This window comes from Salmo salar, chromosome 05 (assembly GCF_965601325.2).
Source record: "Salmo salar chromosome 05, fSalSal1, whole genome shotgun sequence".
Taxonomy (NCBI): Eukaryota; Metazoa; Chordata; class Actinopteri; order Salmoniformes; family Salmonidae; genus Salmo; species Salmo salar.
This window is the reverse complement of record NC_138295.1, coordinates 90,215,097-90,231,116: the sequence shown is the minus strand read 5'-3', so window position 1 is coordinate 90,231,116 and position 16,020 is coordinate 90,215,097. Positions and strand designations below refer to the sequence as shown.

The 16,020-nt window shown below is 44.8% G+C and overlaps 1 protein-coding gene across 3 annotated transcripts in view; it reads left to right on the top strand.

Moving 5' to 3' along the window:
- LOC106597401 (collagen alpha-1(XIV) chain) overlaps positions 1-14,140 on the top strand; it is a 232,517-nt gene extending 218,377 nt beyond the window's left edge. The window contains exons 43-45 of one of the 3 annotated variants that reach the window (XM_082975949.1): positions 926-1,003; positions 8,823-8,978; positions 12,495-14,140. In XM_082975949.1, the coding sequence (XP_082832075.1) occupies positions 926-1,003; positions 8,823-8,978; positions 12,495-13,060 (800 nt within the window). In that variant the 3' untranslated portion in view covers positions 13,061-14,140. Of the gene's footprint in view, positions 1-925; positions 1,004-8,822; positions 8,979-10,740 lie in introns of all 3 variants that reach the window. The other 2 variants (XM_082975951.1, XM_082975950.1) reach the window with 2 other exon arrangements.
- Positions 14,141-16,020: the final 1,880 nt, after the last annotated feature.

Here is a 16,020-nt window from a genome sequence, read left to right as displayed (position 1 = left end):
CAGTCTGACTAGATGAAGACCAGACATAGTAGAGGACAGTCTGACTAGATGAAGACCAGACATAGTAGAGGACAGTCTGACTAGATGAAGACCAGACATAGTAGAGGAGGACAGTCTGACTAGATGAGGACCAGACATAGTAGAGGAGGACAGTCTGACTAGATGAGGACCAGACATAGTAGAGGAGGACAGTCTGACTAGATGAGGACCAGACATAGTAGAGGAGGACAGTCTGACTAGATGAGGACCAGACATAGTAGAGGACAGTCTGACTAGATGAGGACCAGACATAGTCGAGGACAGTCTGACTAGATGAAGACCAGACATAGTAGAGGAGGACAGTCTGACTAGATGAAGACCAGACATAGTAGAGGAGGACAGTCTGACTAGATGAAGACCAGACATAGTAGAGGAGGACAGTCTGACTAGATGAAGACCAGACATAGTAGAGGACAGTCTGACTAGATGAGGACCAGACATAGTAGAGGACAGTCTGACTAGATGAAGACCAGACATAGTAGAGGAGGACAGTCTGACTAGATGAAGACCAGACATAGTAGAGGAGGACAGTCTGACTAGATGAAGACCAGACATAGTAGAGGACAGTCTGACTAGATGAGGACCAGACATAGTAGAGGACAGTCTGACTAGATGAAGACCAGACATAGTAGAGGAGGACAGTCTGACTAGATGAAGACCAGACATAGTAGAGGAGGACAGTCTGACTAGATGAAGACCAGACATAGTAGAGGAGGACAGTCTGACTAGATGAAGACCAGACATAGTAGAGGACAGTCTGACTAGATGAAGAACAGTGTACTGGGTATCAGAGAGGAACTAGGAGAATGTGAGAAGTTACATGAGGACATGGTGACTTTCTTTTAAGGTCAAGGTCATATGTACTTTGTGTGTCGTCTGTCCTCAGGTCTCCCAGGAGAGAAGGGGGAGAGGGGGAGTCAAGGTGTGGGGACACAGGGCCCCAGAGGTCCACCAGGGCCACCAGGTAAGGACCATCAGCCCCTTACATTCTCTCATCACGCCTTTCTTCTCCCATCACACTCCTCCCTCCCTCACCTTACATCCTCTCATCACTTCTCTCTTCTCCTCCCATCACACTCCTCCCTCTCATCCTTCCATTTTACAGAATCACAATCACCTTTATTCGCAAAATACATTTGCATATACAGGAAGTTGACTTGGTGAAGTGGTGCTGCCACAACAAACAAAATGCACCCATTTTGATTTAAACAAAACTTTCCATTGTTTTACTAATCCACAAACAGTATTTATAGACAGTTTATACTAATCCACATGCAGTATGTAGAGAAAGAGTTTATACTAATCCACATGCAGTATGTAGAGACAGAGTTTATACTAATCCACATGCAGTATGTAGAGGCAGAGTTTATACTAATCCACATGCAGTATGTAGAGACAGAGTTTATACTAATCCACATGCAGTATGTAGAGGCAGAGTTTATACTTATCCACATGCAGTATGTAGAGACAGTTTATACTAATCCACATGCAGTATGTAGAGGCAGAGTTTATACTTATCCACATGCAGTATGTAGAGACAGTTTATACTAATCCACATGCAGTATGTAGAGACAGAGTTTATACTAATCCACATGCAGTATGTAGAGACAGAGTTTATACTAATCCACATGCAGTATGTAGAGACAGTTTATACTAATCCACATGCAGTATGTAGAGACAGAGTTTATACTAATCCACATGCAGTATGTAGAGGCAGAGTTTATACTAATCCACATGCAGTATGTAGAGAAAGAGTTTATACTAATCCACATGCAGTATGTAGAGATAGTTTATACTAATCCACATGCAGTATGTAGAGACAGAGTTTATACTAATCCACATGTAGTATGTAGAGAAAGAGTTTATACTAATCCACATGCAGTATGTAGAGATAGTTTATACTAATCCACATGCAGTATGTAAAGATAGTTTATACTCATCCACATGCAGTATGTAGAGACAGTTTATACTAATCCACATGCAGTATGTAGAGATAGTTTATACTAATCCACATGCAGTATGTAGAGACAGTTTATACTAATCCACATGCAGTATGTAGAGCCAGTTTATACTCATCCACATGCAGTATGTAGAGACAGAGTTTATACTAATCCACATGCAGTATGTAGAGATAGTTTATACTAATCCACATGCAGTATGTAGAGAGAGTTTATACTAATCCACATGCAGTATGTAGAGATAGTTTATACTAATCCACATGCAGTATGTAGAGGCAGAGTTTATACTAATCCACATGCAGTATGTAGAGGCAGAGTTTATACTAATCCACATGCAGTATGTAGAGACAGTTTATACTAATCCACATGCAGTATGTAGAGACAGTTTATACTCATCCACATGCAGTATGTAGAGATAGTTTATACTAATCCACATGCAGTATGTAGAAGCAGTTTATACTAATCCACATGCAGTATGTAGAGGCAGAGTTTATACTAGTCCACATGCAGTATGTAGAGACAGTTATTACTAATCCACATACAGTGTATACTGTAGAAGCAGAGTTTATACTAATCCACATGCAGTATGTAGTGACAGTTTATACTAATCCACATGCAGTATGTAGAGGCAGAGTTTATACTAATCCACATGCAGTATGTAGAGACAGTTTATACTAATCCAAATGCAGTATGTAGAGACAGAGTTTATACTAATCCACATGCAGTATGTAGAGACAGTTTATACTCATCCACATGCAGTATGTAGAGATAGTTTATACTAATCCACATGCAGTATGTAGAGACAGTTTTTACTAATCCACATGCAGTATGTAGAAGCAGAGTTTATACTAATCCACATGCAGTATGTAGAGGCAGAGTTTATACTAATCCACATGCAGTATGTAGAGGCAGAATTTATACTAATCCACATGCAGTATGTAGAAGCAGAGTTTATACTAATCCACATGCAGTATGTAGAGATAGTTTATACTAATCCACATGGAGTATGTAGAGACGGAGTTTATACTAATCCACATGCAGTATGTAGAGACAGAGTTTATACTAATCCACATGCAGTATGTAGAGATAGTTTATACTAATCCACATGCAGTATGTAGAGACAGAGTTTATACTAATCCACATGCAGTATGTAGTGACAGTTTATACTAATCCACATGCAGTATGTAGAGACAGAGTTTATACTAATCCACATGCAGTATGTAGAGATAGTTTATACTAATCCACATGCAGTATGTAGAAGCAGAGTTTATACTAATCCACATGCAGTATGTAGAGACAGAGTTTATACTAATCCACATGCAGTATGTAGAGGCAGAGTTTATACTAATCCACATGCAGTATGTAGAGACAGAGTTTATACTTTTCCACATGCAGTATGTAAAGATAGTTTATACTCATCCACATGCAGTATGTAGAGAAAGAGTTTATACTAATCCACATGCAGTATGTAGAGATAGTTTATACTAATCCACATGCAGTATGTAGAGACAGTTTATACTAATCCACATGCAGTATGTAGAGACAGTTTATACTAATCCACATGCAGTATGTAGAGATAGTTTATACTAATCCACATGCAGTATGTAGAGATAGTTTATACTAATCCACATGCAGTATGTAGAGACAGTTTATACTAATCCACATGCAGTATGTAGAGGCAGAGTTTATACTAATCGACATGCAGTATGTAGAGACAGTTTATACTAATCCACATGCAGTATGTAGAAGCAGAGTTTATACTTATCCACATGCAGTATGTAGAGACAGAGTTTATACTAATCCACATGCAGTATGTAGAGGCAGAGTTTATACTAATCCACATGCAGTATGTAGAGACAGAGTTTATACTTATCCACATGCAGTATGTAAAGATAGTTTATACTCATCCACATGCAGTATGTAGAGAAAGAGTTTATACTAATCCACATGCAGTATGTAGAGATAGTTTATACTAATCCACATGCAGTATGTAGAGACAGTTTATACTAATCCACATGCAGTATGTAGAGACAGTTTATACTAATCCACATGCAGTATGTAGAGATAGTTTATACTAATCCACATGCAGTATGTAGAGATAGTTTATACTAATCCACATGCAGTATGTAGAGACAGTTTATACTAATCCACATGCAGTATGTAGAGGCAGAGTTTATACTAATCGACATGCAGTATGTAGAGACAGTTTATACTAATCCACATGGAGTATGTACAGTGTGTACACTTACTTCTCTTTGTCATCCTCCCTTCACCCCCCTCACCTTCCATCTTACTTCTCCTTGTCATCCTCCCTTCACCCCCCTCACCTTCCATCTTACTTCTCCTTGTCATCCTCCCTTCACCCCCCCTCACCTTCCATCTTACCTCTCCTTGTCATCCTCCCTTCACCCCCCCTCACCTTCCATCTTACTTCTCCTTGTCATCCTCCCTTCACCCCCCTCACCTTCCATCTTACTTCTCCTTGTCATCCTCCCTTCACCCCCCTCACCTTCCATCTTACTTCTCCTTGTCATCCTCCCTTCACCCCCCTCACCTTCCATCTTACCTCTCCTTGTCATCCTCCCTTCACCCCCCCTCACCTTCCATCTTACTTCTCCTTGTCATCCTCCCTTCACCCCCCCTCACCTTCCATCTTACCTCTCCTTGTCATCCTCCCTTCACCCCCCCTCACCTTCCATCTTACCTCTCCTTGTCATCCTCCCTTCACCCCCCTCACCTTCCATCTTACTTCTCCTTGTCATCCTCCCTTCACCCCCCCTCACCTTCCATCTTACTTCTCCTTGTCATCCTCCCTTCACCCCCCTCACCTTCCATCTTACCTCTCCTTGTCATCCTCCCTTCACCCCCCCTCACCTTCCATCTTACTTCTCCTTGTCATCCTCCCTTCACCCCCCCTCACCTTCCATCTTACCTCTCCTTGTCATCCTCCCTTCACCCCCCCTCACCTTCCATCTTACCTCTCCTTGTCATCCTCCCTTCACCCCCCTCACCTTCCATCTTACTTCTCCTTGTCATCCTCCCTTCACCCCCCTCACCTTCCATCTTACTTCTCCTTGTCATCCTCCCTTCACCCCCCCACTCGTCTTCCCTCCACAATCCTCCCTCAAGCATTTAGAAATGCCAGATAATACATGCGTAGATATGCACCCCATTCACTGCCACCTTATAGAGACAATCCAACACAATAATGAGAGGTGTTTCTAGGACAGTATGGGTTTCATGGGACACTAACGGCTGACACACTTTAATAAAAACATGTCAATCAAAGGCCACACTATTTTGTTGATTGAGAACTGTTGGGTATTCAGACTACACTGTGACTGCAGTGAAATTCCTCTTACTAGGGGTTTTCTGGAAAGAAAACAACAGTTGAAACTTTTAATAACAACAGAAAAATCCTCATGTGTTTTGGATTTAAAGTTGATCTGTCTTGGATTGCTGTCTATAATGTCAAACAGATGTTTGGACAATATTTTTGGGAGAAACAAACCCTTTGTATTGATTCTTCTTTGTACACTACAATTTATTTAAGCAGAAAATCAATACAGGACAATGCATCTGATTGTTGTTTAATCGATACTCAACTCTGACAAAGTTCTCTGAATTATATTAATGACAAAACAACATTTGTGAAAGTTCACGATGAAACATCAGGAGACTGTGGGTCCTGGCAGAGGCTTTACTACTTTCATGGAAATCAGGGATGATATTTTTAGAACCAAAAGCATCTCTCACTGAGCACCACAATGCCTCAGATTGTTGCCATGTCAGCAAACATAGGTATGTGTGTTCATGGCTGGAACTGGGGCTGGGACTGGGCTGCTGTAGTCAAACTAGACTGGAACTGGACTGCTGTAGTCAAACTGGACTGCTGTAGTCAAACTGGACTGGGACTGGACTGCTGTAGTCAAACTGGACTGGAACTGGACTGCTGTAGTCAAACTGGACTGCTGTAGTCAAACTGGGCTGGGACTGGGCTGCTGTAGTCAAACTAGACTGGAACTGGACTGCTGTAGTCAAACTGGACTGCTGTAGTCAAACTAGACTGGAACTGAACTGCTGTAGTCAAACTGGACTGGAACTGGACTGCTGTAGTCAAACTGGACTGGACTGCTGTAGTTAAACTGGGCTGCTGTAGTCAAACTGGGCTGGGACTGGACTGCTGTAGTCAAACTAGACTGGAACTGGACTGCTGTAGTCAAACTGGGCTGCTGTAGTCAAACTGGACTGCTGTAGTCAAACTGGGCTGGGACTGGACTGCTGTAGTCAAACTGGGCTGCTGTAGTCAAACTAGACTGGGACTGGACTGCTGTAGTCAAACTGGACTGAGACTGGGCTGCTGTAGTCAAACTGGGCTGGGACTGGACTGCTGTAGTCAAACTGGACTGAGACTGGACTGCTGTAGTCAAACTGGACTGCTGTAGTCAAACTGGGCTGGGACTGGACTGCTGTAGTCAAACTGGACTGTGACTGGACTGCTGTAGTCAAACTGGGCTGCTGTAGTCAAACTGGGCTGGGACTGGACTGCTGTAGTCAAACTGGACTGGGACTGGACTGCTGTAGTCAAACTGGACTGCTGTAGTCAAACTGGACTGGGACTGGACTGCTGTAGTCAAACTGGGCTGCTGTAGTCAAACTGGACTGCTGTAGTCAAACTGGACTGGGACTGGACTGCTGTAGTCAAACTGGACTGCTGTAGTCAAACTGGGCTGGGACTGGACTGCTGTAGTCAAACTGGACTGGGACTGGACTGCTGTAGTCAAACTGGACTGCTGTAGTCAAACTGGGCTGCTGTAGTCAAACTGGACTGCTGTAGTCAAACTGGGCTGGAACTGGACTGCTGTAGTCAAACTGGACTGCTGTAGTCAAACTGGGCTGGGACTGGACTGCTGTAGTCAAACTGGACTGGGACTGGACTGCTGTAGTCAAACTGGACTGCTGTAGTCAAACTGGACTGGGACTGGACAGCTGTAGTCAAACTGGACTGGGACTGGACTGCTGTAGTCAAACTGGACTGCTGTAGTCAAACTGGACTGGAACTGGACTGCTGTAGTCAAACTGGGCTGGAACTGGACTGCTGTAGTCAAACTGGACTGGGACTGGACTGCTGTAGTCAAACTGGACTGGGACTGGACTGCTGTAGTCAAACTGGGCTGCTGTAGTCAAACTGGGCTGGAACTGGACTGCTGTAGTCAAACTGGACTGCTGTAGTCAAACTGGACTGCTGTAGTCAAACTGGGCTGGGACTGGACTGCTGTAGTCAAACTGGGCTGAGACTGGACTGCTGTAGTCAAACTGGACTGCTGTAGTCAAACTGGGCTGGGACTGGACTGCTGTAGTCAAACTGGACTGTGACTGGACTGCTGTAGTCAAACTGGGCTGCTGTAGTCAAACTGGGCTGGGACTGGACTGCTGTAGTCAAACTGGACTGGGACTGGACTGCTGTAGTCAAACTGGACTGCTGTAGTCAAACTGGACTGGGACTGGACTGCTGTAGTCAAACTGGGCTGCTGTAGTCAAACTGGACTGCTGTAGTCAAACTGGACTGGGACTGGACTGCTGTAGTCAAACTGGACTGCTGTAGTCAAACTGGGCTGGGACTGGACTGCTGTAGTCAAACTGGACTGGGACTGGACTGCTGTAGTCAAACTGGACTGCTGTAGTCAAACTGGGCTGCTGTAGTCAAACTGGACTGCTGTAGTCAAACTGGGCTGGAACTGGACTGCTGTAGTCAAACTGGACTGCTGTAGTCAAACTGGGCTGGGACTGGACTGCTGTAGTCAAACTGGACTGGGACTGGACTGCTGTAGTCAAACTGGACTGCTGTAGTCAAACTGGACTGGGACTGGACAGCTGTAGTCAAACTGGACTGGGACTGGACTGCTGTAGTCAAACTGGACTGCTGTAGTCAAACTGGACTGGAACTGGACTGCTGTAGTCAAACTGGGCTGCTGTAGTCAAACTGGGCTGGAACTGGACTGCTGTAGTCAAACTGGACTGGGACTGGACTGCTGTAGTCAAACTGGACTGCTGTAGTCAAACTGGACTGGGACTGGACTGCTGTAGTCAAACTGGACTGGGACTGGACTGCTGTAGTCAAACTGGGCTGCTGTAGTCAAACTGGGCTGCTGTAGTCAAACTGGGCTGGAACTGGACTGCTGTAGTCAAACTGGACTGCTGTAGTCAAACTGGACTGCTGTAGTCAAACTGGGCTGGGACTGGACTGCTGTAGTCAAACTGGGCTGGCACTGGACTGCTGTAGTCAAACTGGACTGCTGTAGTCAAACTGGACTGGGACTGGACTGCTGTAGTCAAACTGGACTGCTGTAGTCAAACTGGACTGGGACTGGACTGCTGTAGTCAAACTGGACTGCTGTAGTCAAACTGGACTGGAACTGGACTGCTGTAGTCAAACTGGGCTGCTGTAGTCAAACTGGACTGGACTGCTGTAGTCAGACTGGACTGGGACTGGACTGAAGGACATTCTTCTGTAGTGGAAACTTCAACAGAAGTAGGATAATAAATGAATCCAAACTGTCTGATCTGGGTTCAGGGCATTATTCTGAGGGAACCCACACGTATTTATACACACTGCCTGCAGTCTGGACACTCAACAACACACAGACTATTTTACATCCTAGTTTGTCATTGCAGAAGTAACAGGAGGAACGATTCATAAAACATAGTTTTCATTATTTTATCTCTACAGTTTACAACATGGTCAGCCATAGCAAGAGACTGGTTTTTGGTGTGTAATTTGTCCCATGTAGATCCTGTTACTAACTGTGTATCTTGCCTCCACAGGTCTTCTAGGAGAGGGCCGTACAGGCAGCCAAGGTCCTGCCGGTAGACCAGGCAGCCAGGGCACCCCAGGGCGACCGGGCACCCCTGGATCCACGGGCCCTGCTGGTGCTGCTGGCTACTGCGACCAGAACTCCTGTTTGGGCTACAACATTGGAGGTAACCACCATCAGAACACATAGATATCCCTATCTAGAAGTTCTGGATACTGTAGGACTGAGATTACTAGGAGGAACTGGGTTTTATACCACAGTAAATCTGATGGATACTGTGTATGGTTATGCACTGAGTGTACAAAACATTAAGAACACCTTCCTAATATTGATTTTGCCCTCAGAACAGCCTCAATTCGTCGGGGCATGGACTCTACAAGGTGTCGAAAGCGTTCCACAGGAATGCTGGCCCATGTTGACTCCAATGCTTCCCACAGTTGTGTCAAGTTACCCCCGTTCAAAGGCACTTAAATGTCTTTCCCATTCACCCTCTGAATGACACACATACACAATCCATGTCTCAATTGTCTCAAGGCTTAAAAATCCTTCTTTAACCTGTCTCCTCCCCTTCGTCTACACTGATTGAAGTGGATTTAACAAAGTGACATCAATAAGGGATCATAGCTTTCACCTGGATTCACCTGGTCAGCATGTCATGAAAAGAGCCAGTGTTCTTAATGTTTTGTACACTCAGTGTATACTATTCCTGAATTCAATCAAAACAGAAATGTAGAAAGAGAGAGTAACAGTAACTGCTCTGTATGTCAGATCTAATGTCTTCTCTTGTCATTCTAGTCAGCTGCTGTTTCCACCCAGTATTTTGAAGGGACAATGACCCAGTGGTTAGTTAGTGTTATTTCCATTAGATGAAATGAAAGACACTTGACCATGTTTATTGCAGATCATTTCAGGACATAAACAACTCCAGTGTCTGGCTCCGCCCCTGACTTTCCAACTAGTAAAAGTATTTTCCCCAGTGACTGACTAACTGGCGACTGGTAAATCTTACACAGATTGACATTGTAATTGTCCCTATAAATTCCGTAAAGTATTTTAGAGCTATTGAAATGTTTTGCTGTGCCATATGTTCTCGTGAGACGTTTTATACACACTATGAATGTTTAATATGAGTGACCATGTCCTTAGTTTATTTTATTTAACTAGGCAAGTCAGTTAAGAACAAATTCTTATTTATAATGACGGCCTACCCCGGCCAAACCCGCCCTATGGGACTCCCAATCACACCCAGATGTGATACAGCCTGGATTCGAACCAGGGACTGTAGTGACACCTCTTGCACTGAGATGCAGTGCCTTAGACTGCTGCGCCACTCAAGAGCCCTTAGTGGGCCTGCTTTCTTTTGACTGGTTATTACTTCACTGCTAACTTGGTCTAAAAGGATATTAACACTAAGACAATTATGCTATAGCTGTTTTGATTGAATTCAGGCAAGGTATTTGTCATTGAACAATTGGTTCATTCCCACAGATGTGGTAAAAATGGGGTTGTATCACTATAAGATGGGAGTGCCTCTTACAGCGATGTGTGGTGCGCATTTGACCTAAAATGCTTCCTCACAACTTGTGCATGTCTGAGTTACTATACTGTAAGTATACTGGATGTAAATCCATGTATCCTGTGTGACTCTCATTTCACTGTTCTACATCTTTATGACATTTTCTTACATTAAGAAAGAGAAATAAAGATTACAGCACTATGTTGTGCCTGTACATGTCTGCTTTCAGAGCTCTGATGAGCAGCTGCCATAACACAGCAGTCTGAGTCAGCGATACTGACTAGCACAACCACTAGTGGGTCCATGTGGTATTTTGAATGGTAGCATGTTGGTGGTCTGGTATCTGTACTGATGGAAGGTACGTGTTTCTCTGTGTCTCTGTCTGTCTCCTCTGGTCTGGTTCTAACTCAAGAAGGACAGGAACAGGAATATGAGAATGACTACTGAGCAACATTCTCTTAGTTCCAGACTCCCGTCCTCCGCATAAAAAGACCATCAGCCACCCTCTCCTCTCCCCACATAAAGAGACCATCAGCCACCCTCTCCTCTCCTCTCCCCACATAAAGAGACCATCAGCCACCCTCTCCTCTCCCCACATAAAGAGATCATCAGCCACCCTCTCCTCTCCCCACATAAAGAGACCATCAGCCACCCTCTCCTCTCCCCACATAAAGAGACCATCAGCCACCCTCTCCTCTCCCCACATAAAGAGACCATCAGCCACCCTCTCCTCTCCCCACATAAAGAGACCATCAGCCACCCTCTCCTCTCCCACATAAAGAGACCATCAGCCACCCTCTCCTCTCTCCTCCTCTCCCCACATAAAGAGACCATCAGCCACCCTCTCCTCTCCCCACATAAAGAGACCATCAGCCACCCTCTCCTCTCCCCACATAAAGAGACCATCAGCCACCCTCTCCTCTCCCACATAAAGAGACCATCAGCCACCCTCTCCTCTCTCCTCCTCTCCCCACATAAAGAGACCATCAGCCACCCTCTCCTCTCCCCACATAAAGAGACCATCAGCCACCCTCTCCTCTCCCCACATAAAGAGACCATCAGCCACCCTCTCCTCTCCCACATAAAGAGACCATCAGCCACCCTCTCCTCTCTCCTCCTCTCCCCACATAAAGAGACCATCAGCCACCCTCTCCTCTCCCCACATAAAGAGACCATCAGCCACCCTCTCCTCTCCCCACATAAAGAGACCATCAGCCACCCTCTCCTCTCTCCTCCTCTCCCCACATAAAGAGACCATCAGCCACCCTCTCCTCTCCCCACATAAAGAGACCATCAGCCACCCTCTCCTCTCCCCACATAAAGAGACCATCAGCCACCCTCTCCTCTCTCCTCCTCTCCCCACATAAAGAGACCATCAGCCACCCTCTCCTCTCCCCACATAAAGAGACCATCAGCCACCCTCTCCTCTCCCCACATAAAGAGACCATCAGCCACCCTCTCCTCTCCCCACATAAAGAGACCATCAGCCACCCTTTCCTCTCCCCACATAAAGAGACCATCAGCCACCCTCTCCTCTCCCCACATAAAGAGACCATCAGCCACCCTCTCCTCCCCCTCTTTTCTTCCCCACATAGAGACTATCACTACCCCCCTCCCTTCACCCCTCACTACCACTTGAGATCACCACCACTGTGTTCAAACAATCGCTTCACTCTCCATCTATCTCTGCCTGTCATCAGACATTGTGTGTTGATCTTGCTAACCTCGCATCACATCACCCCGCTTGGAAAACAATCCATCTGGATTTTTCTAAAAGACATGAATCAGAAGATATTGTTTCCTAGACAATGCTTTGCTCCAGCCACCCACCAGCCGCCATCTTCCTTCCTCCCTGTGTGTATCTTCTCTCTCCTGATCAAGGCGTCCTTGTGAATGACAAATACTAATCAGACTCCCACTTACTCCCACTGGTGTGTCTCACCCTCCCTCTTATACATCCACGGCTACACACTGTGTTCTTCTTCTCACTGCAGTAATATTGTACCTGTGGCTCTCTGTCTGCTTTCTCCTGTACGTCATTCTGCTAACCCAGATGCTAACCCGGGCAACAAGCTAACCGCAGACAACAAGCTAACTTAGCGGTGGTGGTTTAGAAAGAGGTTGCTAGTGATGACACCCCATTGATCCAGATGTTCCCCACAATAGTACAACTCCCCCACACCAACTACCAAAACTATCACCCCACTGGCCGTTATGACCCCCGTGGAAATTACAACAACGATGATGAAGACGATGAGGAAGATGAGGAGGAAGAGGACCCATTCGCTGGGTATAGAGGCTACCCCCCTCAGTACTACCAGCCCAATTACCCTCACCCCCCTGCACGCCCTGCACCCCAATCCCACTCCCAGGACACTGAGCTAAGGTCCCCAGGGATAATGATGAGCCGTTTCTCCAGAGACGTGGTCACACAGAGAAGAGCCACCGCTAACACAGCCCAGACAGGACAGACAGGGCAGACTGGACAGAGGAGCGATGCTGCAGCAGATACTGAAGGAGAGGTGGAGGTGATTGGAGAAGTCCAGACAGGACAGACAGGACAGAGGAGCGATGCTGCAGCAGATACTGAAGGAGAGGTGGAGGTGATTGGAGAAGTCCAGACAGGACAGAGGAGCGATGCTGTAGCAGATACTGAAGGAGAGGTGGAGGTGATTGGAGAAGCCCAGACAGGACAGACAGTCCAACCACCTCTCTATGTCCCTGTGGGTTAATGTCAAAAATATGTTCGGTATTCGTCAGTTGCCCCCGTGTCGCTAGCCAGGGTCTCCTGTATGCTATTCCTGTATGATAGCGCTGACAGATTAGGATATCCGAAAAGTGCCTGATTTCTGTAAATGCTGGTGTGTGGGATGTAGGGGGACTGATGTAGGGGGACTGATGTAGGGGGACTGAGGAAGAGAAGCTATCCCCAGTGATGTACATTAAAATCACTTACCTTTTTAGTGAAGTTGCATGCAGCCTTTGAGCCAGCGCATTGTGAATTACTGGACTGTGTCTTTGGGTTGATGTGTAATAAGTCAAACATCTTTTTGTAATTTGAGATTATGAATTGATGACATTTGTACAGGCTGTCTGATCTTTATAACCATGTGTCATTTACATTATAGTGCTTCCATGTTGACTTTACCCTCAATCTTTAAGTTGTCAAGCCAGTTCTCACAATGATTTCTCAGTATTTGTGTACAGTGGCCTCTCTTCTTGATTTAATATGATACATTGTGACCTCTGTTGAAGCAGCCTTCCCCCCACTGTTATTGTACAATGAGGAATTTGTTTTTTAAGTATGCCTAAACATTGAGGAACTAAACTTTAACCACTGTCCTATCAAAGAAAACTACAGCTATTGTAAGACTCTCACGCGTTCTGTCCAATCGTACTGTTATCGCATTGTTAATTGACATGGACTTGGTCTTGTCCGACTAGGTGTTAGCTACGCTTACTCGTCACAGGCAACGACAGAGAAGGTGCTAGAAGGACTTGTGATGAGCTCCACAAATCTGAAGTTTAATGTTTTCCTTATTGCCTTTCCAATTTGTTGTTGTTGTTGTTATTATTATGATGATTATGCAACGTGGCGCCCGTCCACTGTGAGGAGAGTGTTGAATATAGTTAGGCCTGTGGTCTAATTTGTGTTTTTGGACAGAAATGGAATTCCGAATGGAGAACTAACAGGTACCAGTGAAATGTCTCATCAGACCTGACCACCAAACCTTAGAAACTGATTTAGGAAGTTATTTATTTATACTTTATTATTTGTTTTATAACCAATAAAACTGTAATACAACAGTGAACTGTTCTGTAGCTCGGTGTTTGATTAGTAGGGTCTGTTAGAACTAGGTATAAGTTCTGTTGTCTGATTGAAGTGACTCACTGTCCACCACAGTAGGGCCTGTGAGAACTAGGTATAAGTTCTGTTGTCTGATTGAAGTGACTCACTGTCCACCACAGTAGGGCCTGTGAGAAATAGGTATAAGTTCTGTTGTCTGATTGAAGTGACTCACTGTCCACCACAGTAGGGCCTGTGAGAACTAGGTATAAGTTCTGTTGTCTGATTGAAGTGACTCACTGTCCACCACAGTAGGGCCTGTGAGAACTAGGTATAAGTTCTGTTGTCTGATTGAAGTGACTCACTGTCCACCACAGTAGGGCCTGTGAGAAATAGGTATAAGTTCTGTTGTCTGATTGAAGTGACTCACTGTCCACCACAGTAGGGCCTGTGAGAACTAGGTATAAGTTCTGTTGTCTGATTGAAGTGACTCACTGTCCACCACAGTAGGGCCTGTGAGAACTAGGTATAAGTCAGTGGCGGTTGGTGCCGTTGACGATGAGAGAGGACCATTTATTTTCTCATGAGCACGGCCTTATTTCTATTACAGCATATTGGATGACTGTCATTCATATTCCATTCACCCAGTTCAACGTAACAGTGATAGGTTTAGGCAACACCCATCATGAGGTTGATACAACCTAGTCTATGAATGAAAGATTACAATGTAGGTGCACACAGGTCGAGAGAAAATGTTTGGACAGACAGTGACACATTCATTACCTCCTTGAACACTCTTGCTTGCATCTAGCTGATCTAGGGTGTAATCATTAGTCCAACAGTTGCAAACGAGAGGTTTTACTGGACAAATTCAGGTATGTTTATCCCCGTTTCGTCCCGTTTAAGAATTTTTTTCCCAACAGAATCGGTGGAATGAATGCACGGCTGTTCATATGTAAACACAGTTCACATTCATAGCAGCCACGTTGTATTCTTTCCCACGTCTACACTCTCTCCTCCTCCTCTCACCTTTTCCCTTAGTTTGTGGACTTCAATGCACAACACATCAGCTGTATGTGACCAGGCTAAAAAAACTTTCCAAGCCAAACCATGTCATAGCTGCTACACACAGCCTACATCGTTGTCACCATATTAGCCAAATTATCATCCTAGTAAACAAAGCTAATAGAACTATTAGTAACACATGAGTAAACCCGCTACAATCATGCAGTAACTTTACAGTATACAGTCAGTTAGCAGTTTAGCAGTTACACTGGCGGGCCCCGTTGACAATACATTTGTAAAACCAAAAGTTTACCTTGACTTAGAAAGAGTTCCAGTGATGTGTGGGATAGCCAGCTAGCTAACATAGCATCCCTCTGTTTGAGCAGGGTGTTTGAGTAGGTTAAACTAGCTAGCTGCATTTGCTAGCCAAGTAAGTGAAATTGAAAAACACTCTCTCTCTTTGAGTCAACTACTCACCGTATTTTATGCACTGCAGTGCTAACTAGCTGTAGTTTATGCTTTCAGAACCAGATTTATTCTCTGATCCTGACAACATGTCAGTTCATGCTGCAAGAATTCTGATAGGTTGGAGGACGTCGTCCAGAAGTTGTCATAATTGCTGTGTAAGTCTATGGAAGGGGGTGAGAACCATGAGCCTCCTAGGTTTTGTATTGAAGTCAATATACAGAGGAGGGAAGCTAGCTGTCCTCTGGCTGCAACATGGTGCTTCCCTACAGAGTGCTGCTGAGGCTACTGTAAACCTTCATTGCAAAACAGTGTTTTAATAAATTATTTGGTGGCGTGAATATATTTAGCATAGTTTTATCTATAAAGGATAACTTAAAAAAAAAAAAAAGTTTTACAATTGACATTTTTATGAAATTCACTGAGGTTGGTCCT